The sequence below is a fragment of the Osmerus mordax genome, chromosome 7, assembly GCF_038355195.1.
Source record: "Osmerus mordax isolate fOsmMor3 chromosome 7, fOsmMor3.pri, whole genome shotgun sequence".
In the NCBI taxonomy this organism is placed as follows: Eukaryota; Metazoa; Chordata; class Actinopteri; order Osmeriformes; family Osmeridae; genus Osmerus; species Osmerus mordax.
Window position 1 is genome coordinate 21,538,972 of NC_090056.1, and position 26,141 is coordinate 21,565,112.

Below are 26,141 nucleotides of genomic sequence, written 5' to 3' on the forward strand. Positions count from 1 at the left end.
GTGGGTTATCCTTGTGGGTTTGTTCACTAACTGAGTCATATTAAAACAATCAATTGTACGTTTTAAGGATTTTCTTCCAGATTTATCCTCCCAATTTACATTAAAATCACCCATTAATATAACCTCTTTGTCAAAGTCACATTCTTTTAACATGGAATCAAGCTGATCATAAAATCCACATTTGGACGATGGTGGTCTGTAGAGACAGATGAGTAAGAGACATTTGAGATATACTTCAGTATATGTCAGAGCCCACACTTCTTTAACTTGAGTGAAAAAGTGAAGTCAGTACTTCAACTTTTACCAGAGTCTTTTTAAACATGAGTATCTGTACTTCTACTTGAGTGAAGGAGGTGTGTACCTTTGCCATCTCTGAAAAGCAGTCAGGATCTGTGGTTTGGAACATTCTTGTAAACATGTTTGTCGAGGACGGAAGTACACACTGTAACACGTGACGTAGGAGCTCACCGGAAGTAGAGGAATAAAGCGGAACAACAACAGACAGCACGGGAGTGAGTTTTCACAATACAAATTTCACTGGTTAATATTATAGAACTGCTACATTACATGGATATGTATACGGCAAGGGTAAGATCTCCGCTTTGTTTGAAAATAACATGCGCTTGTTGAGTTACATTACGCTTTCTGACATTAGATAGCTAGCTTTACAAGTTACCGTGCTGCTAAATCTTAACAGATGGCTGACTAATTGTGCTTGCTCAGCTGGCTTGTATCAGTGACCCCGTGAAATTTACTTTAGCCGGTTTTGCCATTTTAATCAGCATGTTGCATTGGTCTTTCAGCATTCTTCGATTGAGCACGTGACAGTTTGTGTCCGCTCGACAGCAGGGCTAGATACCAGCTCGTGGAGAGCTGACTGATCACCCGCGAGACAGCGTGCAGACATGGGGACTCGCATGTCCCGTAGCGGCAGCGCGCTTCTGTTGCTACCGGAGAACGGGGTCACGGGCCGGGAGAGCGGGGACAAGGAAAATGACGACGACTCTCTAGACGGGCTGGACCGGCAAGAGGACATCGCACAGTTCCCTTATGTGGAATTTACCGGCAGAGACAGCATCACCTGCCCGACGTGCCAGGGCACCGGGCGCATCCCGTCAGGTAGCTCGCACTCATCCATGCGTTGATGCCGTGGTGGTTTAAGGAGACTGTGAACATAACGGCGACGCGTGTTGGTTTTAACGTGCACATGTGGTTGTCCTTCAGAGCAAGTGAACGAGCTGGTGGCGCTGATCCCGTACAGCGATCAGAGACTGCAGCCCCAGAGAACGTGAGTCCTCAACACTTTTGATCCGTTTATTGATCCTAGGGGAAACAAGATCACTCTTATTGATTGTCATTATCACCATCTTGACAACCACTGTCTATGTTATTGTTCATTGATTGAGTTGTTGTTCCCCACTTTTCTTATGCATCCTGGCCCTCCAGCTAGTGTACAGTTCATCAGGCACGTGCAGTCCATACACTACTGCACTGCACTCACATGCTGTGGAACCTACTGTACAGTCCATACAATACTGCACTGCACTACACTCACATGCTGTGGAACCTAGTGTACAGTCCATACACTACTGCACTGCACTCACATGCTGTGGAACCTAGTGTACAGTCCATACAATACTGCACTACACTGCACTCACATGCTGTGGAACCTAGTGTACAGTCCATACACTACTGCACTGCACTCACATGCTGTGGAACCTAGTGTACAGTCCATACAATACTGCACTACACTGCACTCACATGCTGTGGAACCTAGTGTGCAGTCCATACACTACTGCACTGCACTGCACTCACATGCTGTGGAACCTAGTGTGCAGTCCATACACTACTGCACTACACTACACTCACATGCTGTGGAACCTAGTGTACAGTCCATACACTACTGCACTACACTCACATGCTGTGGAACCTAGTGTACAGTCCATACACTACTGCACTGCACTCACATGCTGTGGAACCTAGTGTACAGTCCATACACTACTGCACTACACTGCACTCACATGCTGTGGAACCTAGTGTGCAGTCCATACACTACTGCACTACACTGCACTCACATGCTGTGGAACCTAGTGTGCAGTCCATACACTACTGCACTACACTACACTCACATGCTGTGGAACCTAGTGTACAGTCCATACACTACTGCACTACACTCACATGCTGTGGAACCTAGTGTGCAGTCCATACAATACTACACTGCACTCACATGCTGTGGAATCTAGTGTACAGTCCATACACTACTGCACTGCACTCACATGCTGTGGAACCTAGTGTGCAGTCCATACAATACTGCACTGCAGTCACATGCTGTGGAACCTAGTGTACAGTATCTGATGTTCAACTTCTTGGTCTGAAACAAGGAAGTTGAGAGGAAGTGATATGTGCCTCTACAGGAAGTTGTACGTGGTGCTGTCGGCGGTGCTGTGCCTGCTAGCCTCCTTCCTGGTGGCATTCTTCCTCTTCCCTCGCTCCGTCCTGGTGGAGGATGATGGGATACGATCTGTCATCGTCAGGTTTGACCCTCCTAACATGAAGGTCATGATGAACATGACGGTGAGACTGTCCCAAAATAACAAGAATATTGCCACTATAATGTGTTCATTTATACAGGGGATGGGTGTAGCTCAGTGGTAGAGCATGGGGATGGGTGTAGCTCAGTGGTAGAGCATGGGGATGGGTATAGCTCAGTGGTAGAGCATGGGGATGGGTGTAGCTCAGTGGTAGAGCATGGGGATGGGTGTAGCTCAGTGGTAGAGCATGGGGATGGGTGTAGCTCAGTGGTAGAGCATGGGGATGGGTGTAGCTCAGTGGTAGAGCATGGGGATGGGTATGGCTCAGTGGTAGAGCATGGGTATGGGTGTAGCTCAGTGGTAGAGCATGGGGATGGGTATAGCTCAGTGGTAGAACATGGGGATGGGTATAGCTCAGTGGTAGAACATGGGGATGGGTGTAGCTCAGTGGTAGAACATGGGGATGGGTGTAGCTCAGTGGTAGAGCATGGGGATGGGTATAGCTCAGTGGTAGAACATGGGGATGGGTGTAGCTCAGTGATAGAGCATGGGGATGGGTATAGCTCAGTGGTAGAGCATGGGGATGGGTGTAGCTCAGTGGTAGAGCATGGGGATGGGTGTAGCTCAGTGGTAGAACATGGGGATGGGTATAGCTCAGTGGTAGAACATGGGGATGGGTATAGCTCAGTGGTAGAACATGGGGATGGGTGTAGCTCAGTGGTAGAACATGGGGATGGGTATAGCTCAGTGGTAGAACATGGGGATGGGTGTAGCTCAGTGGTAGAGCATGGGGATGGGTGTAGCTCAGTGGTAGAGCATGGGGATGGGTGTAGCTCAGTGGTAGAACATGGGGATGGGTGTAGCTCAGTGGTAGAACATGGGGATGGGTGTAGCTCAGTGGTAGAACATGGGGATGGGTGTAGCTCAGTGGTAGAGCATGGGGATGGGTGTAGCTCAGTGGTAGAGCATGGGGATGGGTGTAGCTCAGTGGTAGAGCATGGGGATGGGTGTAGCTCAGTGGTAGAACATGGGGATGGGTGTAGCTCAGTGGTAGAACATGGGGATGGGTGTAGCTCAGTGGTAGAACATGGGGATGGGTGTAGCTCAGTGGTAGAACATGGGGATGGGTGTAGCTCAGTGGTAGAACATGGGGATGGGTGTAGCTCAGTGGTAGAACATGGGGATGGGTGTAGCTCAGTGGTAGAACATGGGGATGGGTGTAGCTCAGTGGTAGAACATGGGGATGGGTATAGCTCAGTGGTAGAACATGGGGATGGGTGTAGCTCAGTGATAGAGCATGGGGATGGGTGTAGCTCAGTGGTAGAGCATGGGGATGGGTGTAGCTCAGTGGTAGAGCATGGGGATGGGTGTAGCTCAGTGGTAGAGCATGGGGATGGGTGTAGCTCAGTGGTAGAACATGGGGATGGGTGTAGTAGTTCAGTGGTGGAGGTAGGATGGGAAGGTTGGATGGGTGTAGTTCAGTGGTGGAGCATTTGACTGCTGATGAAGAGGTAGCAGGTTCAAGTGCCCCTTCCTGCCCTCCAGAGCTCGCTGAACTTCAGTAACCCCAACTTCTTCACCGTGCTGGTGGACAGTGTGAGCTGCCAGGTGCTCTACATGAAAACTGTCATCGGAACTCAGCAGACAGACAACATCCTGAGCATCCAGCCACTCAGCCAGAGACAGGTATCCTCCTCACCCCTACCTCCCCACCCCCATCCAGCCACTCAGCCAGACAGGTATCCTCCTCACCCCTACCTCCCCACCCCCATCCAGCCACTCAGCCAGACAGGTATCCTCCTCACCCCTACCTCCCCACCCCCATCCAGCCACTCAGCCAGACAAGTTACCCTCTCACCCCTACCTCCCCACCCCCATCCAGCCACTCAGCCAATGACAGGTTACCCTCTCACCCCTCCTCCCCCTCAGGTAACCAGGTGTTTCTGTGCTTGCAGGTGAACTTTACTGTCAGTGTGGAGATCAGTGGCAGTGCCTCGTACGTCTAGTAAGTCTGCTGTCCTCTCCTTCACACTGACCTGTCTAGGAGCTATACATCTACTCTTACCTGTCAGGATCTGTCTAGGAGCTATACATCTACACTGACCTGTCAGGATCTATACATCTACACTGACCTGACAGGATCTATACATCTACACTGACCTGTCAGGATCTATACATCTACACTGACCTGACAGGATCTATACATCTACACTGACCTGTCTAGGAGCTATACATCTACACTGACCTGTCAGGAACTATACATCTACACTGACCTGTCTAGGAGCTATACATCTACACTGACCTGTCTAGGAGCTATACATCTACACTGACCTGTCTAGGAGCTATACATCTACACTGACTTGTCTAGGAGCTATACATCTATGCTAACATTTCCCCTCCCTCTCCAGTGCGTTTTGTACCATGGCCAGCATCAAGGTTCACAACATAGTGGTGTTCATGCAGTGAGTATCTCACCCTCCTCTTGCTACTGCTGTCTTGTTCCAGATATCAGATATCCTGTAAATATGTGTGTGTGTGTGTCTCCAGGACCACTGTGAAGACCTCTTACATGGTGAGGACATCCCAGAACACTCTGGAAGCGTACCGCTACATTGACTGTGGCTCCAACACCACCATACACCAGCTTTGACACACACCACCACACACCAGGCTGCCTGGGCTGGCTCGGACGCAAACACACACACCAAAGACTACACTCAAACACTACACACACTCTGCATCTGACTGTAACCGAGGGCAACCCATTGCTTGACAATTCAGTAGACAGGAACAGTGTTCTGCTGTTGATCCTGAGCCCTGCTGCCCGCGAGGCTAACTCGGGTACAGATGGGCTGTTGCTGCTTGATCTGCACCTTAATACTTATAGTTGAAACATTTAAATGTGTTATTTATACAGCGTGAGGGGGGCTGTGGGGCCTCTTGACTCTCCTCAGGAGCACCTAGTATTGAAGCTGTCAGAGGGAGTACACACAACTACTGGTGGGGTGAGGGAGCTAGCAGGTGAGAGAGGCAGGGGGTGAGGGAGGCAGGGGGTGAGGGAGGCAGGGGGTGAGGGAGGCAGGGGGTGAGGGAGGCAGGGGGTGAGGGAGGCAGGGGGTAAGGGAGGCAGTGGATGAAGGGGCTAGGTGCTAAGGGAGCTAGGTGCTAAGGGAGCTAGGAGGTGAGGGAGGCAGTGGATGAAGGGGTTAAGTGCTAAGGGAGCTAGGTGGTAAGGGAGCTAGGTGGTAAGGGAGGCAGGATGCTATGAGTCAAGGGGTTTGTGTCTGAACAGCTTCCAGTTCTGCTGCTTGTTTTGCCGCTTAATTCCTCCAGCCTCTCTCCTGCATGGCCACGGTTAGGCTGACTTGAACTTAAACAGTTGTTGTTGCAAGTGTTGAGAATTGAAGTGATTTCATTGGCCTTTGTTGAGTGAGGCAGGTATGTTACTGCCTGGTCCTGGATCTGGTCAGACAGGTCCTTCATGTTTAGGACTGCTTAAAGAAGCAGTGACACTGGTCTGAGGTCAGATCGTATAGAGGTCAGGAGGGCGTGTTCTTCACAGGAAGAGGAAAGTGTTAATTCAAAGTGATGATTTTCAAAATCTTCTTTTAAAAAGGGCTTTGATTTGTATTTGATATTGTTAGACTGCATCTTGCTTTTTTGAATAAGATTTTGGAAAGAAAATTGTGCTTGACTATAAAATAAGGGACTTGTTAATTAATAAACATATTTAATACTTATAACCAATTGTTGTTTTCATGTTGATGAGGATAATTTAAATAAAACAGCCATTTGATATTTGGTACCACAACTTTTATGTTATAATCATATTCTTCATTTGTGCATACAAAGCTTTCTTTAAAAAATAACATTTTACATATTCCTTTACAAACGTTTAACTCTTTGTTTTGTACACTTTCATAGCTGCATGTACGAAAAAAATATATTACTACAAGTATTGACCAATAACAAAACAGACCACGATATATATTACCTGTCAAACAAGTAGTGTCTCCTTGGTGTCTAACATAAAACACACTTATACAAATAATATAAATGCAGATACATGTAGCAAAATACAAAAATATAACTGATTAAAGCTTATTAATACAGGAATGCTCTGTCTGGTTCAGTGGGCCTTAAGAGGAGTGTTAACCTTGTACTTGATTAACCTGGTACGTGGTTAACATGGTATGTGGTTAACCTGGTACGTGGTTAACATGGTACGTGGTTAACCTGGTACGTGGTTAACCTGGTACGTGGTTAACATGGTACGTGGTTAACCTGGTACGTGGTTAACCTGGTACGTGGTTAACCTGGTACGTGGTTAACCTGGTACGTGGTTAACATGGTACGTGGTTAACCTGGTACGTGGTTAACCTGGTACGTGGTTAACATGGTACGTGGTTAACATGGTACGTGGTTAACCTGGTACGTGGTTAACATGGTACGTGGTTAACCTGGTACGTGGTTAACATGGTACGTGGTTAACCTGGTACGTGGTTAACCTGGTACGTGGTTAACATGGTACGTGGTTAACCTGGTATGTGGTTAGCTTGGTTCTTGGTTGACAGGGTAACAACGTGTTGCGTGAGAAATGGCTGAAATGCGTGAGTCTCGCAGTCTGCGATGTGTGATCTGTTATAATCACTGCGATGTGTGATCTGTTATAATCACTGCGATGTGTGATCTGTTATAATCACTGCGATGTGTGATCTGTTATAATCACTGCGATGTGTGATCTGTTATAATCACTGCGATGTGTGATCTGTTATAATCACTGCGATGTGTGATCTGTTATAATCACTGCGATGTGTGATCTGTTATAATCACTGCGATGTGTGATCTGTTATAATGTTGGAGCTCTGGTGGATACTAGACTTTGTGAAACAGACTTGGATAGGATGCTGTACACCTGGAAATTATATACTGTCATAAAGGGTTAGAGATACAATCATTCAGTTTTAGTGATACAGGGTTTAAAGATACTGGGTTTTGAGTCTTACTGTGTCCTGGAGAATGCCGGGTACAATCATCAAAACTGAAACCACCTGACCATCAAAACCCCCAGCATACCTTTCAACAGGCACCTAACCCTCTGTCATCACACACACACACACACACACACACCTAACCCTCTGTCATCACACACACACACCTAACCCTCTGTCATCACACACACACACACCTAACCCTCTGTCATCACACACACACACACACCTAACCCTCTGTCATCACACACACACACACACACACACACACCTAACCCTCTGTCATCACACACACACACACACACACACCTAACCCTCTGTCATCACACACACACACACACACACCTAACCCTCTGTCATCACACACACACACACCTAACCCTCTGTCATCACACACACACACACCTAACCCTCTGTCATCACACACACACACCTAACCCTCTGTCATCACACACACACACCTAACCCTCTGTCATCACACACACACACACACACCTAACCCTCTGTCATCACACACACACACACATAACCCTCTGTCATCACACACACACACCTAACCCTCTGTCATCACACACACACACACACACACCTAACCCTCTGTCATCACACACACACACACACCTAACCCTCTGTCATCACACACACACACCTAACCCTCTGTCATCACACACACACACCTAACCCTCTGTCATCACACACACACACACACACACCTAACCCTCTGTCATCACACACACACACCTAAGCCTCTGTCATCACACACACACACACACACACCTAACCCTCTGTCATCACACACACACACACACACATAACCCTCTGTCATCACACACACACATTACGTCTTCCTGTCATACACACTCTACATGACGTTGCTCGGCACATCCACTCAGACATCTGCCTGGACCCTACTGGACAGTTCTGTGTCCATGACAATAGGACAGCTGCCACTAAGGCCACAATGCAGAGGCTCAGGTTCAATTCTGGCCCGGGTCATTATCTGTACATCCTCCCCTCTCTATATCCCCGTTTCACTGTCTCTACAACTATGTCTGTATAAATAAACACCTAACCCTAATCCTACAAATACAAGCTGTTAGAGCTCAACTGAGAGTCAAGAACAACATCTGGTTAAATTATCTCTGAATGCTGTTGTGTCATACTGGCAGTATCAGAGATAGTAACTCCTGCTGCTCCAGGTGAGCTAGGCTAGTAACTCCTGCTGCTCCAGGTGAGCTAGGCTAGTAACTCCTGCTGCTCCAGGTGAGCTAGGCTAGTAACTCCTGCTGCTCCAGGTGAGCTAGGCTAGTAACTCCTGCTGCTCCAGGTGAGCTCGTAACTCCTTTTGCTCCAGGTGAGCTAGGCTAGTAACTCCTGCTGCTCCAGGTGAGCTAGGCTAGTAACTCCTGTTGCTCCAGGTAAGCTAGGCTAGTAACTCCTGTTGCTCCATGTGAGCTAGGAGCTGGTCCAGGTGAGCTAGGTGTGAAGGTGTGATGCATCTACAGGATGTCAAAGCTTCAGCCACTGAGGCACTTGACATGTTACGACAACGACGGCATCAGTATAAACACATTACACAGGTGAGTCTTTGTGTGTGTATGGAGTATATACAGCTGGTGAGTGTGTGTAAAGATTTAGGAAGGAACGGTTGTGGTGGACAGAATGACAGGATGGATGGTTTGTGGTCTCTGGTGATCTCAAGGGGGTGTGGTCTCCATGGTGATCCCGGTGGTCTATCGGCGTTGCTGGGAACCCAACAGGACCTTGTTGATGAAGTTGACGATGGCACCGGCCGGCTGCTCAGGGTCCAGCTCTGCAAACAGGTGACACACGTTCTCCGCTAGGCTGCCCGGCTTCCTGGCCACAAAGCCAAACACCCTGTACCGGGAAAGCACGTCAGAATGTGGGGTCTTTGTCAGGATGTTGCTATGGCTGGATGGCCTTAATTATTTAATTATGGCTGGATGGTCTTAACTATGGCTGGATGGTCTTAACTATGGCTGGACGTAACTATGGTGATGTAACTATGGCAATGTCTCTGAGCTGCCTGGAGTCACCATGAGAGGATGAGAGAGAGATCTACTGGGAGGATGAGGTGAGTAGAGGGAGATCTACTGGGAGAGATCTATTTGGGAAGATTGTGCCTAGTTAAGCTAAATGTTGCCGTGCATGGAATCTTTCAGCCACATAAGCATACACACAAACACACAGATTTGAACACTTACTTAGAGGTGGTACTGTCAGAGTTATTCCATCTAAAGCAAAGAGAGAGAGTCTCAGACCACAAACAGACAGACAGAACACCCATGCGCTGAAGAACACACAAACACACAGACAGACAGAACACACAGACAGACAGAACACACAAACACACAGACAGACAGAACACACAAACACACAGACAGACAGAACACACAAACACACAGACAGACAGAACACACTAACACACATGCCTGAGCAGTTGAACAGCCAGCAATTAAGATAACAGATGATGGTGATGATTAGGATGCTTTACAACTAAGCTGTGTGACTGAGGTGTGTTACTAAGATGTCACTAAGGTGTGTTACTAAGATGTCACTAAGGTGTGTTACTAAGATGTCACTAAGGTGTGTTACTAAGATGTCACTAAGATGTGTTACTAAGATGTCACTAAGATGTGTTACTAAGATGTCACTAAGGTGTGTTACTAAGATGTCGCTAAGGTGTGTTACTAAGATGACACTAAGGTGTGTTACTAAGATGTCACTAAGGTGTGTTACTAAGATGTAACTAAGGTGTGTTACTAAGATGTCGCTAAGGTGTGTAACTAAGGTGTGTTACTAAGATGTCACTAAGGTGTGTTACTAAGATGTTGCTAAGGTGTGTAACTAAGGTGTGTTACTAAGATGTCACTAAGGTGTGTTACTAAGATGTCACTAAAGTGTGTTACTAAGATGTAACTAAGGTGTGTTACAAGATCAGTGGTGGTCCTAGCACATTTGGCACCTCGGGCAAGGGTTTTCCCCTCCCCACCCACCTCCCCCCGACAAAGTTCACCCATGACGCTCCCCCCCGCCCCCCGCCTCCCCAAACAAGCGAACGGCACGACAATAGTTGTGCAATACCGCAAACGCACTACCTTTTTTATGCCAGCAGAGTGCGCCAAACACAAAAATGGTGGAAAATGCGGTGAGGTGTGTTACTAAGATGTCACTAAGGTGTGTAACTAAGATGTAACTAAGGTGTGTTACTAAGATGTAACTAAGGTGTGTAACTAAGATGTAACTAAGGTGTGTTACTAAGATGTAACTAAGGTGTGTTACTAAGATGTAACTAAGGTGTGTTACTAAGATGTAACTAAGGTGTGTTACTAAGATGTCACTAAGGTGTGTTACTAAGATGTAACTAAGGTGTGTTACTAAGATGTCACTAAGGTGTGTTACTAAGATGTAACTAAGGTGTGTAACTAAGGTGTGCTACTAAGATGTCACAAAGGTGTGTTACTAAGATGTAACTAAGGTGTGTTACTAAGATGTCACTAAGGTGTGTTACTAAGATGTAACTAAGGTGTGTAACTAAGGTGTGCTACTAAGATGTCACAAAGGTGTGTTACTAAGATGTAACTAAGGTGTGTAACTAAGGTGTGTAACTAAGGTGTGTTACTAAGATGTAACTAAGGTGTGTAACTAAGGTGTGCTACTAAGATGTCACTAAGGTGTGTTACTAAGATGTCACTAAGGTGTGTAACTAAGGTGTGCTACTAAGATGTCACTAAGGTGTGTTACTAAGATGTCACTGAGGTGTGTAACTAAGGTGTGCTACTAAGATGTAACTAAGGTGTGTTACTAAGATGTCACTAAGGTGTGTAACTAAGGTGTGTTACTAAGATGTCACTAAGGTGTGTTACTACGGGAGTCAGATGGCTGAGTGGTGAGGGAGTCGGGCTAGTAATCGGAAGGTTGCCAGTTCGATTCCCAGCCGTGCCAAATGACGTTGTGTCCTTGGGCAAGGCACTTCACCCTACTTGCTTCGGGGGGAATGTCCCTGTACTTACTGTAAGTCGCTCTGGATAAGAGCGTCTGCTAAATGACTAAATGTAAATGTAAATGTACTAAGATGTCACTAAGGTGTGTAACTAAGATGTGTTACTAAGATGTCACTAAGGTGTGTAACTAAGATGTCACTAAGGTGTGTTACTAAGATGTCGCTAAGGTGTGTTACTAAGATGTCGCTAAGGTGTGTTACTAAGATGTCGCTAAGGTGTGTTACTAAGATGTCGCTAAGGTGTGTAACTAAGATGTGTTACTAAGATGTCACTAAGGTGTGTAACTAAGATGTCACTAAGATGTGTTACTAAGATGTCACTAAGGTGTGTTACTAAGATGTCGCTAAGGTGTGTTACTAAGATGACACTAAGGTGTGTTACTAAGATGTAACTAAGGTGTGTTACTAAGATGTAACTAAGGTGTGTGCTGCACATGCTCAGCTCTCACCTCCTGTCCTGTGGATCAACGCTGCTGAAGGTCACACTGCCGACAGGATAGTGTCTCCTGAAGAATACCCTACACATACACACACACACACGGTACATCAGGACAGCATAAACATTGCATGTTGTACGGTGTGTATGGTAGGGTGTGTCTAGGTTTGGATAAATATGTACAAATGTGTGTCTTACGATGTGCAAGGTAGGATGTACAGGTGTAGGGTAGGGTGGGATAGGTATGTTGAAGTATTTAGTGTGCATGTGTATATGTACAGGTGTGTATGTACAGGTGTGTACAGGTGTGTATGTGCTGTTGTATATGGTGTACAGGTGTGTATAATGTACAGGTGTGTATAATGTACAAGTGTGTATGATGTACAGCTGTGTATGTACAGCTGTCTAGGGTAGGTACCTGCGCTGGCTGTCTGTCAAAGTGATGCCTTGGGATGACACCTTGAAGTTGACGACTGTTGCTGCAGGACTCCGCCCCAGTGTGGCACCGGTTGCCTTGGCGATGGCCTGGGGGCCGGTCAGGGACTCCGTCTCCACGGAACTCAAGTAGAGGACATTACAGGCTGGAAGGCAGGGGGCGGGGCCAGGAGCAACCAATCAGGTAAGAGAAGAAGAGCAGGAGGAACAGTGACAGACAGACAGACAGACAGATAGTAGGCCAGAGAGACAGACAGGCAGTAGGACAGAAAGGCAGACAAACTCACCAGCTCCCTGTCTGAGCAGGTCTGCAGCTGTGCTCATGTTGCTGGGGGGCTGCTCCACCTGCTCCCCCAGAGAGTCTGCAGCCACACACATAGGGGGGGATGAGAAAACATGGCAACGCACTATGATATACCAGGAAGCAAGTCGTGTGACATGCAGTGCAGTGCCATGTTGAATAAGTCTGAGACAATAATGTCCTCACACGCGTGACGTTCAGATTTCATGGGACCAAAACGGTTTCTCACCACTTTTGGCAACAGAACATAAATGAGCTAATAGCTAACGCTAAATATTTGCTCCTTAAAACAAACAAAATATATCGTAAAACCATAAACAGATGAGCTTTCTGACCTTTATGAACTGTGAACCTACATGTGATTGAGTTTGTGTGAACGTGTGTGTGTGAGCATGCGTATGTGTGTGTGTGAGCGTCTCCATGGTGACATCAGACTGCCTACCTTGGTCAGGGATTGTCAGGCAGCAGGGCAGAGAAATGGGGGTGATGGAGTGTTGGTACACCAGAGCTGACAGACTCCCTGGAGAGACAGACAGGTAGACATGCAGACAGACACACAGGCAGACATTCATTTAATCATTATTAATTTGTCTTTTTATGACATAATAGCTCAGAATGCGGTGAGGGTACAGGTACAAGTGTTCGTGTCAGCGGGGTAGTTGGGGTACAGACTTTCAGGGTGAGGGTTAAGAGTTTGGGGTTGGGGTTAAGGGTCAGGGTTGGGTCAGGGGTTGGTGTTTGGGGGTCTCACCAAAGTGAGGCTCGTTCTGACAGCCTTTGATCTTGACTCCTCTTGGCCCCGTCTCAACCAGGAAGTGCCTCACCAGCTGCTCCAGTGGGTCTGGCACCACGAGGGTGTGTGCGTGTGTGTGTGTAAACACAAAGAAACAGTAAGCAAAAGTTCAGAGGTGTGTGTGTTTGTGTGTGTGTGTATATGTGTATGTATGTGTGATTGTGCTTGTGTGTGTGTGCTTGTGTGTGTGTACCCTTGCTGCTGTGGTTGAAGCCTGCTGGGGGCGTGGCCACCCTGAGGGCGAGGCCGTAGGCTCCCTGGAAGGAGCTGCTGTCTCTGATCAGGAACGAACCTGGCTCTCGCTCCTTCAGCACCGCAATGGCTGGAGAGGGAGAGAGGAGGTGAGGAGATAAGGCGTTTGTCTCCTGACCTCACATCCTGTGTGGGGTACAGAAGATATTGTTGTGTACGGCAGAGTGCTGACCCACCTTGGTCTCTGGAGATTCCAGGCTTGTACCAGAAGCGGGAACTGTCCTGGACGACCTTCACCCCTCCCCTGCTGAACACCTCCCCCTCTGGAGGAATCTCAAGGGCGACCACACCACCCCCCACACCGCCCCCTACATCGCCCCCCACCGTGGGGCAGAAGGTCACATGGTGCTGCATGGGGGCGTGTCCGGAGCCGGGCTGGGACGGCAGACGACGCTTCTCTGGGAGAGGGGGCTGGGGGCCGGCGGGCTGGAGGCCGGCGGGCTGGGGGCCGGCGGGCTGGGGGCCGGCGGGCTGGGGGCCAGCGGGCTGGGGGACGAGGACGCCAGCGTAGCCAGAGGAGCCATCAGGAGGGGGGCAGTAGGGCTCAGGGTGAGGAGGGGGGCAGTAGGGTTCAGGGTCAGGAGGGGGGCAGTAGGGCTCAGGGTGAGGAGGGGGGCAGTAGGGCTCAGGGTCAGGAGGGGGGCAGTAGGGCTCAGGGTCAGGAGGGGGGCAGTAGGGTTCAGGGCTGGCCAGCATTAGCCTTCGGCCCTGGGTAGCAAAGCCTGGAATGGGGGGGTTGGAGGAGGGAGGCAGGGGGGAGGAGGAGGTCTCTGGGGTCAGCTCTCTGTGAGGGGGAGGAGAGGCTCCATTGGGCTGGGCAGGACTGGGCATGGTTGGGGAAGGGGGCTGGGTCAGGGGCTGGATCTGGGGTTGGGGTTGCGGCTGGGTCTGGGGCTGGATCTGGGGCTGGGTCTGGATTTGGGGTTGCGGCTGGGTCTGGATTTTGAGGTGGCTGGACAGGTTGGGGGTGGTGTGAGTAGGGTCAGAGGTCAGGGTCAGGGTCTGAGCAGGAGTAGACCAGTGGTTCCCAGCATGAGGGGGGGCTGGGGGTGTGTGTGAGGAGGGGGTGGGTGAGTGTGTGTGTGAAGGGGTGGGGGTTCTGGAGTGTGTGTCTGACCCATTGGGGTAAGCTCTGTCCTGTGATTGGCCAGACTCGTAGTCGCTGTTGATGTTGGTGATTCTGAGGCTGAAACACAGAGAGATAATGATGTCGCACTCAGTAGACAGGAAGTAAGAAGGCTAGCCGGTTAGTTGGTTAGCTGGGTTGAATGGGAAGGATGAGACTGATTAGCCATGGTGTATTTCTTTTTGTATCACAAGTAAGCTGATCCTGGACACCAACATGAGAACAGCTACGGCTAACTGAATGCATAATGGTGAATGGGATGATCAGAGGTGGCTTTTGGTTGTTGTTTGGTTTCGTTAGATAAAACGCTAACCCGTTAGAATTGTTAGCATTTTTTTTCTTTTAAAGAGTGACAGTTAGCTAGTGTTAGCCAAGTTAGGGTGATGAGCAAGCCCAAAATAAATTCGCTAGCGCAGAATTCTGACGAAAACCAGCAGAATTTCAATAGAATGCACTGGTCTGACGCAAAATTAAGATGACTAAACTTAAATCTAAACTTGTCAACTCATTCAATGTCTCTATTCTATGTGATAACAAGCGAAATAAGTCTGTCAACTCTGAAACTGATACAGTAACGTTCACTTTAGACTAGCTACTGTAGCTAAGATTAAAATGAAAATGCAGAGATTTAGCCCAGAAGAATTGAGACGGAGACACTTTCAAATTTACCAAAATTACAGCAAGAGACAAGGCCTAGGAGGACAGGGCCTAGGAGGACAGGGCCAGAGTGGACAAGGCCTAGGAGGACAGGGCCTAGGAGGACAGGGCCAGGGAGGACAGGGCCTAGGAGGACAGGGCCTAGGAGGACAGGGCCAGGGAGGACAGGGCCAGGGAGGACAGGGCCTAGGAGGACAGGGCTTAGGAGGACAGGGCCAGGGAGGACAGGGCCTAGGAGGACAGGGCCTAGGAGGACCGGGCCAGGGAGGACAGGGCCTAGGAGGACAGGGCCTAGGAGGACAGGGCCAGGGAGGACAGGGCCAGGGAGGACAGGGCCAGGAAGGACAGGGCCAGGGAGGACAGGGCCAGGAAGGACAGGGCCTAGGAGGACAGGGCCAGGGAGGACAGGGCCAGGGAGGACAGGGCCTAGGAGGACAGGGCCTAGGAGGACCGGGCCTAGGAGGACCGGGCCAGGGAGGACAGGGCCAGGGAGGACAGGGCCTAGGAGGACAGGGCCAGGGAGGACAGGGCCAGGAAGGACAGGGCCAGGGAGGACAGGGCCAGGGAGGACAGGGCCAGGAAGGACAGGGCCAGGGAGGACAGGGCCTAGGAGGACAGGGCCTAGGAGGACAGGGACTAGGAGGACAGGGCCAGAGAGGACAGGGCCTAGGAGGACCGGGCCTAGGAGGACAGGGCCTAGGAGGACAGGGCCTAGGAGGACAGGGCCAGGGAGGACAGGGCCTAGGAGGACAGGGACTAGGAGGACAGGGCCAGAGAGGACAGGGCCTAGGAGGACCGGGCCTAGGAGGACAGGGACTAGGAGGACAGGGCCAGAGAGGACAGGGCCTAGGAGGACCGGGCCAGGGAGGACAGGGCCTAGGAGGACAGGGCCAGGGAGGACAGGGCCAGGAAGGACAGGGCCAGGGAGGACAGGGCCTAGGAGGACAGGGCCTAGGAGGACAGGGCCTAGGAGGACAGGGCCTAGGAGGACAGGGCCTAGGAGGACAGGGCCTAGGAGGACAGGGCCTAGGAGGACAGGGCCTAGGAGTTTTCGGGCAATCTTTATGAGGATGGAGGAATCTTGCAATAGAATTATCCAAAAGTTGAATCTCTTTAAAGCTATATTAACTTCATCCACAGATTTTCAGTCTGAAAAATTGCAGAAAATGTAAGAAGATTCCGTTTGGGTTTGGTGATGAGTTACTGCTGGTCCCATGAAATCTAAATTTACACGTTGTGATTACATTGTTGCTTCATCCATGATATGTTAAACCTAGACACAAACCCTTCCCCCTCCTCACATAACCCCTTCCTGTGGTGAGGTCCCACCTCTCCAGTGTGCGTTGTGGGCTGCTGGTGTGGACAGGAGTGGGCGGGCCGGTGAGGTCAGAGGGCGTGGAGCATGGCGGCTGGTGGGCGTCTCTCTGCAGCTGCCGCATGGAATTCTGGGAGATGTGGTCCCGCCAGCCCACACTGTCTCCTGAACTACACACCTCTGAGAGGGAGGAGAGAGGGCAATGGAAGAGGAGAGTTTGTGTCTTGTATTTAGTGTGTGTATGTGCGTGTCTCACCAGTGTGTGTGTGTCTCACCAGTGTGTGCGTGTCTCACCAGTGTGTGTGTGTCTCACCAGTGTGTGTGTGTCTCACCAGTGTGTGTGTGTCTCACCAGTGTGTGTGCAGGCTCCGGGAGGTGGCAGAGGGGAGGGGGTCTCTGACTGGCAGCCAGACCCATACCCCCGGCTCTCAGAGGGAGATGGCTGATAGGCCGAGCAGGAGCAGGGGGGGCGGGGCTGGTACCTCCCCTCCAGGGGGGCATGGCCGTGGGAACGACTGCCTTCTGGATAGGCTGGGTGTCCCAAGGGCAGGGGGTCAAAGGTGAAGGCTGGGAGTTCATGAACTTGGGGCGTGTAGGAAGAGAGGGTGGCCCTACGGTGCCAGAAATCCGCCTCCCTTTCCCACTGTAGCTCCGCCTCTCTCTCCCATTGGAGGGTCATGTCCCGGCCCCGCCTCTCCCAGTGTAGCTCCCCCCCCCGGCCCCGGCGCAGACCTCCATCACGCTGCTGTAGCTCCGATGCCCGGTCCCAATGGAACCCCTCTCCCCGGTCCAGACGCAGGCCGTGATAGGCCGGATCTTCCCGCTGCAAGCTGAGATAGGCTGAATCTTCCCGCCGAAGGCCGTGATAGGTTGAATCTTCCCGCCGAAGGCCGTGATAGGCCGAATCTTCCCGCTGCAAACCGTGACAAGCTGAATCTTCGCGCCGAAGGCCGTGATAGGCTGAATCTTCCCGCCGAAGGCCGTGATAGGCGGATTCTTCCCGCCGCAGGTCGTGATAGGCGGAATCTTCCCACCGCAAACCGTGATAGGCTGAATCTTGATGTCGCAGGCTGCAATCCCGGCAGATGCAGCCAGAGGGCGGGCCGTCCAGCAGCAGCTCTGGGTAGGGGCCGGGGGGAGGCTGGGGGGGGCAGTCCTGAGGGCTGGCCTCCTGAGGGGTGGCAAGTGGGCGAGGGGGCGTGGACAAGGGGCATGGCAGGAATTGATGCGGGGTCTGGCGTCCCCACAGCAGGTCGGGGGGGGGAAGGACCTGGGCGGGGGGGTAGTGTTGACACAGGTCCAGGTGTGAGGGGGCGGGGCTGGTGGGGCCAGGTGGCAGGACTCCATTGAGTGTGAGCCGGGTGTGGTCACAGCGCTGGGAGCGGTAGTCGTGGCGACAGGAGCAGGACCGGCCCAACCCCCCGCCACCCCTCTCCAGCTCGGAGGGGGAGGAGTCACCGTCGTCCAAGATGGCTGTCTCCCTCTCCCCGCCCTGCCCCTCCATGCCCCCCAGCAGACGGTCTAGCTCCTCCCTCTCCTGACGCGTGGGAGGCGGAGGACCAATCGGCTCATCCCGACGCTCGGACAGGCCACATGATTGGCTGGAGTGAGCAGAGTGGGTGGAGTCAGAGCTGGTAGGGAGGAAGCGACTTGGCCGTTGGTTGCCGGAGCCTTCTGGGCTGCCATTGGTGGAGGCTTGGCCACGCCTCTTCTTGATCTGGGCATAGAGACTCCCATCTACAGGACCCCTGGTGTGGGCGATGTCTGAAGGACGAGGAAGGGTATCAGTTCAATGCGGCTTCTGATGTGTGTGTGTGTTACCCTCCAAGCTGTCCTGGTAGTGTTGTGTGTGTGTGTGTTACCCTCCAGGCTGTCCTGGTAGTGTTGTGTGTGTGTGTGTTACCCTCCAAGCTGTCCTGGTAGTGTTGTGTGTGTGTGTGTTACCCTCCAGACTGTCCTGGTAGTGTTGTGTGTGTGTGTGTTACCCTCCAGACTGTCCAGGTAGTGTTGTGTGTGTGGGTGTAACCCTCCAGGCTGTCCTGGTAGTGTTGTGTGTGTGTGTGTGTTACCCTCCAGACTGTCCTGGTAGTGTTGTGTGTGTCTGTGTTACCCTCCAGGCTGTCCTGGTAGCGTTGGTTGAAGTTCTCGTAGGAGTCCCAGCGAACGACAGGGTCTGCAGTGTTGTAGTCCACTGTCACAGCTGGGTCATTCCTCATATACTCCCGACCTGATGGAGGGGGACAGGGGAAGAGAAATAGATCTGATTGGATGGAAAGTTCTCTCCAAAAGGAGTTCTGTAGATAAAACAGGAAGTAGAAGCATAGGGAAACCTTTGATCTTCTCTGGCCCAGACGAGAAGACAAACTCTACGGTGGCGTCAGACGGAAATCGCTCATCTGAGGAGAGGAGAGGAGGAGAGGAGGAGAGGAGGAGAGGAGGAGAGGGGAGGAGGGGAGAAGGAGAGGGGAGGGAGAGTTTCATATTTGATAGTGATGATACTGTAACAGTGTAATAAAATGTGACTGCAGTGTGTAGAGCAGGTGTGTACAGCAGGTGTGTACAGCAGGTGTGTACAGCAGGTGTGTAGAGCAGGTGTGTACAGCAGGTGTGTACAGCAGGTGTGTACAGCAGGTGTGTACAGCAGGTGTGTACAGCAGGTGTGTACAGCAGGTGTGTAGAGCAGGTGTGTAGAGCAGGTGTGTAGAGCAGGTGTGTAGAGCAGGTGTGAAGAGCAGGTGTGTACAGCAGGTGTGTAGAGCAGGTGTGTACAGCAGGTGTGAAGAGCAGGTGTGTACAGCAGGTGTGTACAGCAGGTGTGTACAGCAGGTGTGTACAGCAGGTGTGAAGAGCAGGTGTGTACAGCAGGTGTGTACAGCAGGTGTGTTCAGCATGTGTGTACAGCATGTGTGTACAGCAGGTGTGTACAGCAGGTGTGTACAGCAGGTGTGTACAGCAGGTGTGAAGAGCAGGTGTGTACAGCAGGTGTGTACAATAGGTGTGTACAGCAGGTGTGTACAGCAGGTGTGCAGGTACCTGAGCAGGCTAGGTCCAGCTCCCCCTTGCCAAACCACAGCTGGGCTCCGTGGATGGTGCAGGTGTGGAACTGCAGCCGGAACACCGGCTCCCTCTCGGCACGCTGGGGCACACGCTGGTAACACTTCACCTGCAGGGGGCGCCACAGGGAACAGGGGTCAGAGGTTAACAAGGAGCAGTGGCTAACAAGGAGCAGGGGTCAGGGGTTAACAGGGATCTGGGGTCAGGGGTTGACAGGGGTCAGGGGTTAACAAGGAGCAGGGGTCAAGGGTTGTCAGGGGTTAACAGGGATCTGGGGTCAGGGGTTGACAAGGGTCAGGGGTTAACAAGGTGGCTGAGCGGTGAGGGAGTCGGGCTAGTAATCTGAAGGTTGCCGGCCGAGTCAAATGACGTTGTGTCCTTGGGCAAGGCACTTCACCCTACTTGCCTCGGGGGGAATGTCCCTGTACTTACTGTAAGTCGCTCTGGATAAGAGCGTCTGCTAAATGACTAAATGTAAATGTAACAAGGAGCAGGGGTCAGGGGTCAGAAAGCAGGGGTCAGGGGTTAACAGGGGTCACTCACCATGATGTCACCCTTCAACAGCAGAGCTGGCTCAATGGTCACACACAACCTCCTTCCTCCCGAACCCTGTAGATCACTGGACACACACACACATAAGAGTGAGTGTGTGTGTGTATGTGAGTGAATGAGTGAGTATGTGAGTGTGTGTGTATGTGTCTGAGTGTGTGTCTACTGACTAGATGCCAGAGGTGTAGACCAGCTGCATGGCCTGGTATATCTTCATGAAAGGGAAGAATCCTGCAGAGAGGAGACAAGCATGAGGACTAGGATTCCTGAACCTCTCTCTCTCTCCTTGTCTCCCTCTCTCTCCTGGTCTCTCTCTCTCTCTCTCCTTGTCTCTGTCTCTCTCCTTGTCTCTCTATCTGTCTCTCTCCTTGTCTCTTTCTGTCTGTCTCTCTCTGTCCTTGTCCCTCTCCTTGTCTCTCTCTCTGTCTGTCTCTCTCTCCTTGTCTCTCTCTCTCATTGTCTCTCTCTCTCTGTCTCTCTCTCCTTGTCTCTCTCTCTCTCCTTGTCCCTCTCTCCTTGTCTTTCTCTCTGTCTCTCTCTCTCCTTGTATATCTCTGTCTGTCTGTCTGTCTCTCTCTCTCTCCTTGTCTATCTCTCTCTCTCTATTTATCAATTCAATTCAAAATGCTTTATTGGCATGAATGTTCAGGTTAAACAATGTTGCCAAAGCGGTCCACAGTGAAGGTACAACATATGTAATTATAAACATATCATCAAACCTAATAGGGTGTGCTTTGCCTTCGGCAAGGGCACAACCTTTGTTCTCTCACATATATATTTATTCTTAATGTTTCTTTTCCCACCCCTAAGCCTTCGTCAATATTTGGACTACATAGACAACAGTTTCGTCTTAGTAGGGATTGAGTTGCTTGTATTTTTATTTACGTTCCGTTGCACGGTTTAAGTACAAATTACGTTTTTGTGGCGAAAAGTGAAGCTAACGGTGGCTAACTTGCTAGCCACAGTCAATGACGCTACTTACGTCACTAACGTCACGAAAACTCGCGTGACTACCTCTAGCAGAGCCTTCCGGTTTGTCCGCCATTGTATTAAGCAGACATCAAATTTATTTGTGTCTCTGTGTCTCTCTGTGTTTGTCTCTCTGTCTATCTCTGTCTCTGTGTCTCTCTTGTGTTTGTCTCTCTGTCTGTCTCTGTCTCTGTGTCTCTCTGTGTTTGTCTCTCTGTCTATCTCTGTCTCTGTGTCTCTCTCTGTTTGTCTCTCTGTCTGTCTCTGGATGTGGTTCGGAGAGTACATGCAGACACACCTCTGTGTGCTTGGTAGCTGGGCAGGGTGGGGATGAGGACCTGGTGCAGGAACAGAGGACTGCTGTTCATCTTAATGGCTCCTGACAGCAGCCCCCCAAAGTAGTAGATATACCTGGAGGAGGATATACTGTAGTAGATATACTGTATGTAGGGTATATCTACTATACTGAGGGGAGGTTCAACAAGAGGGTGTGTTTATTTGCTTTTCACCTATCCATATGAAATTAGGATTTGCAATACGTGTTGCCATTGGTCAGTGTAGTTGGTGTGTTCTGATTGGTCAGTGTAGTCTCACCTGTTCTGGGAGGGCTGGAGGGATGAAGAAATCTTGTCTTCACAGAACTTTCTCATGGCTAGAGTACTGAGGGCCTGGTCTGCACTGTTCACACACACACACACACACACACACACACTATTTATAGATATATAAAGGCATAGGACTGCACAGCCCTACATTTACTCATATTTACATCTACACATCTCTTCAGTATATGCTGGATCCTGATCTGTATGTCTGTCTGTCATCCCAGGTAGGGTTAGTAGACCTCTTTAGACCTAGAGGCTGGGGCCGGTTGCACAAAGCACCTTAACCCTCGTGCTGCCTTCGGGTCACATGACCCAAAGGTTCATAACGAACCATCGTTGTATTTAGACAATTTTACCCAATATAAAAACAAATAAAAATTATTTTCTTTTAACCTTCGCAATGTGGGGGGTCTGAGACAGCCCAACGTTTAAAAGAAAATGCTTCACTTTGTTTTTGTATGCGGTAAAGTTGTCGCAATACGACGGTGGGTCACAATGACTGATGGGTCACAATGACCCGAAGATAACACAAGGGTTAAGTTAAGATTTTCCTTAAAGTCAGAGTTAAGGTTTCCTTAAAATGTAATCGGTTGCACAAAGCACCCTTAAGTATTTTCCTTAAGGTTTCCTTAAATGTTCCCTTAAGTATTTAAGGTTTTCTCCTTAACTTCGTCTTATACTTAAGGAATCCTTTAAAGTTCGTTAAAGCGTTGCACGAAAGACCTTAGCAACCAAACTAAGGAAGGAAACTTAAGGTACCTCTAGTTCATTTTTAATCCGCAACATGGCCGAGTTTATGGATATAAATGAACGTAGGCCTATCCCAAGAAGAGTGTTCCGCGACCGCGAAAACCCAATGGATACACTTAATGATGAGCAATTGATCTTAAATTATAGATTTGACCGGCAGTCAATTTACGAATTGTCCGACCGTTTACAGTTGGGTCACTCAACAAAAGAATGAATCATTTAATAGGCAAATTGTATTTTATTATTGAAAATTAATTATTTGATCTTGTTTGATTTTGTTTTGATTTTGTTGTAAATATGACTATTCTTCCATAACAGTTAATGTTACGCCTAAGGATTCTTCAGGGAGCTTGCTCATCTTGTACTGTAATAAAATATTCTGCATGTTCAAATTTCTCTGCTCCACGTTCAAGTTCTCAATTTGTATCTCTAATTTTTGTTTTTGGAGAAGCAAAACTTCCCTTTGGAGTGATAAGATGGATCTCCGGTTTCTCTGCAATGAAAAAAAGAAGGGATATGCGATAATGCAACATTATAGCCGACGTGCACAAAGGTAATATAAGACGGTAAAGATAGGGCTATGTGAACTTTAACTACACTTCAAGAAGAATTATATTCGATAACTGAATAAGCTACTTTGTTAGATATCTTCTTACTTTGACACTTTTCGTGTCCGAGGGTGAGGGTTCGCTGGGCAGCAACACCGGACAGTCGTTGCGTTTGCAACGTTACTTGCATCATTATTTTCGATGATTTCATCATCTGGCTCACTGAAGAGGGTTTTAGTGTTTTACTTCACAGTCATGCCCCTAACAATAATATCATGAATTAGGCATAAACTAATGACTCGCTACCTTTCCAATTGACCACCGCTCTCTCCTCCGCCAGTAATCCCAACCATAGTAGGTGAGTCGCTACCAATGATGTTTGCTACCATCACTGCCTCATCTGAAAGTGGTTTTGGAGGTGGACCACCACCTGAAAATGTATTCCAAACAAAATTTATTTTATGTCAATGTAGTTGTTTTATAGCACTCTGTACTGTATAGGCTACTGTGCTGCTGCAGTCTAAACATGAAGGCTATTTACGGGTCGGCTAGTCTACCTCGACTAGCTACTGTAACAGTAAATGTTACAAAACGTTACTGTGTAGCAACTACAGTAAGCTACACCTACAAGTAAAGTTGATCTCACCAGTTTTGTTGGACTCCCTCCTGAAATGCGTGATCTCTTTTTTGGACATTACAGTTAAGTTATCATATTTTTTTTGAATTTCTGAAATTGACCGTTTGATCAAACTTCGTGAGTTTATGTTGGTTGCTATTTCCTCCCACATTCGTAGTTTTTTGTGGGCTGTTATGTGCGGATCGAATTTACTTTTCAGTATGTGTTTTCTTTTGCTATATTCCTGTAGAAGGACAATCTTTTCCTCCTCTGACCAATTCGGTTTTCTTGCCTTTTTTTCTTCAATTTTTAGCTCTACTGTAGCTCTTGTAAGGTGATGTAGGCCTACTAACGATAAAACTGAACAGACGCGGTCACCGTGGAAACTGTCGAATTTTACTGCTGTGAAATCACGTTTAATGTAGTAAATCCCTTAACGTTTCACCTTTGCTAAGGAAACCATTTAAGGGATTCTGTGCAACCCCCTAAGTAAATCCCTTAGCTAAGGAGAAATTTACCCTTAAGTGTCATACTTAAGGAAAAAACTTAAGGTGCTTTGTGCAACCGGCCCCTGGTCTTCTAGACAGAACCAGTACTAGTTTCCACATTCCCACAGCCGGAGCCATTGACAGGGTGGAAACTGTGGAGCCATGATGGGGTCAGAGGAGTCGGCTGGCTGGACTTACCCTGCTGAGATCTTGCTGTAGTGCATGTAGGCAGCCATGATCACTCCTGTTTTACCCTTGTTACCCTGACAGAGGGAGGGGGAGGGAGGGAGGGCGAGGGGGAGGGAGAGGGGGATAGAGGGAGAGAGAGATAGGGAGACATGAATACACAGAAGTGTGCCAGGGCAGGTCTCCCCTGAGGGAAGTGATGTATAAACCATCTGTTGTTCCAGTCTTCCTGTTTACCTCTGCTTTCCCTCTCCTCCTCCTCCTCCCTTCTTCCTCCATCTCCTCCCCTCCTCTCCCTTCCACCTCTCCTCCCCTCTTCTCCTCCTACCATCCTCCGCTCCTCCTCATCTTTTCTTCTCCTCCTCTCCTTCTCCCCTCCTCTCCCTTCCTCCTCTGTCCTCCTCCTCTTCCCCTCCTCTCCTCTCTCTCCTCCTTAGGCATGGGCCGGTTTCAAGGTATACCGCGGTTTGAAAAAGTCAGGGTTTCAATACCTCTCTAATTTTCCCCTTATAACGTTGCTGCGGTGTGAGCTGTTTTTAACGTCACGTCAAAGACGGAAAGTGCAGGAATCCCTCAGGTTTTACGCTACGTTACACCAGAACCAGGGGAAGAGCAGTAGTTCGCTCCAACTACAGACCCATTTCCAATCATCCTTTCCTATCAAAGGTTTTGGAAAAAACTGTTGCAGCACAACTCTATTATCACCTCAAACAAAATAACTTGTTTGAAAAGTTTCAGTCTGGTTTTCGTCCCTGGCCATAATACAGAAACAGCCTTGGTCAGGGTCACCAACGACCTCCTGATGGCAGCAGATACTGGTTCCTCATCTCTACTCATCCTCCTGGACCTAACAGCTGCTTTTGATACAGTAGATCACAACATCCTCCTCCATCGCCTGCAATACACCATTGGACTCTCAGAAAATGTTCACAACTGGTTTATCTCATACCTGACCGGCAGAACCAAACACGTCGCCCTGGGCAAAACCAAATCACACACCCACAAAGTCACCTGCGGTGTCCCTCAGGGCTCTGTGCTGGGCCCCAGCCTCTTCTCCATCTACATGCTCCCCCTTGGCAAAGTCATTAGCAGACATGGTATATCGTTCCATTGTTACGCTGATGACACACAGCTTTACCTCAGGACAACCCCCACTTCTTCTGCTCCCCTGCCAACATCCACACTGACCACCTGCCTGGAGGAGATAGAGGCGTGGATGAAGCTCAACTTCCTTCAATAGTTCCAAAACGGAAGCCATCTTAGTTGGCACACCACATCAGCTCCGCCTTTCCACCATCACCAGTATCACCTTCTCTGGCCAAAACATCCCCCTTTCTGCTTCTGTCACCAATCTGGGCGTTAAAATGGACCCTCAGCTCACCTTTAACACACACATCAAACACCTCTGTAAGACATCATTCTACCACCTCAAGAACATCGCCAAACTCCGTCCTACACTCACCCTGGCAGATGCAGAGAAGCTTGTCCACGCCTTTGTCTCCTCCAGGCTGGACT

At 49.5% G+C, this 26,141-nt stretch overlaps 2 protein-coding genes across 7 annotated transcripts in view; one reads left to right on the plus strand and one right to left on the minus strand.

Moving 5' to 3' along the window:
* Positions 1 to 476: 476 nt before the first annotated feature.
* On the plus strand, positions 477 to 5,640 carry tmem106c (transmembrane protein 106C). Of its 6 annotated transcripts, none has more exons than XM_067239495.1 (8): positions 477 to 512; positions 847 to 1,119; positions 1,225 to 1,288; positions 2,415 to 2,574; positions 4,077 to 4,217; positions 4,487 to 4,536; positions 4,940 to 4,993; positions 5,079 to 5,640. In XM_067239495.1, exons 2-8 carry the CDS (start codon positions 906 to 908, stop codon positions 5,179 to 5,181), a joined length of 786 nt encoding a protein of 261 aa, XP_067095596.1. In that variant the 5' UTR covers positions 477 to 512; positions 847 to 905; the 3' UTR covers positions 5,182 to 5,640. The 6 variants fall into 6 exon arrangements, with proteins under 6 accessions (XP_067095596.1, XP_067095597.1, XP_067095591.1 ...); XM_067239496.1 differs by having other exon boundaries at positions 850 to 1,119; XM_067239490.1 differs by having other exon boundaries at positions 487 to 588; positions 804 to 1,119.
* A 2,178-nt stretch (positions 5,641 to 7,818) lies between these two features.
* Positions 7,819 to 26,141, minus strand: part of tns2a (tensin 2a) — a gene marked incomplete at its 5' end in the record, with an annotated part of 30,924 nt that continues 12,601 nt past the window's right edge. The window contains 19 exon segments of the mRNA XM_067239427.1: positions 7,819 to 9,400; positions 9,748 to 9,777; positions 11,996 to 12,064; positions 12,401 to 12,563; positions 12,705 to 12,779; positions 13,161 to 13,238; positions 13,470 to 13,559; positions 13,705 to 13,833; positions 13,940 to 14,949; positions 16,876 to 17,041; positions 17,213 to 18,625; positions 18,972 to 19,088; positions 19,192 to 19,257; positions 19,895 to 20,024; positions 20,459 to 20,534; positions 20,635 to 20,695; positions 21,732 to 21,844; positions 22,028 to 22,111; positions 24,639 to 24,703. Of these exon segments, the coding sequence (XP_067095528.1) occupies positions 9,256 to 9,400; positions 9,748 to 9,777; positions 11,996 to 12,064; positions 12,401 to 12,563; positions 12,705 to 12,779; positions 13,161 to 13,238; positions 13,470 to 13,559; positions 13,705 to 13,833; positions 13,940 to 14,949; positions 16,876 to 17,041; positions 17,213 to 18,625; positions 18,972 to 19,088; positions 19,192 to 19,257; positions 19,895 to 20,024; positions 20,459 to 20,534; positions 20,635 to 20,695; positions 21,732 to 21,844; positions 22,028 to 22,111; positions 24,639 to 24,703 (4,080 nt within the window).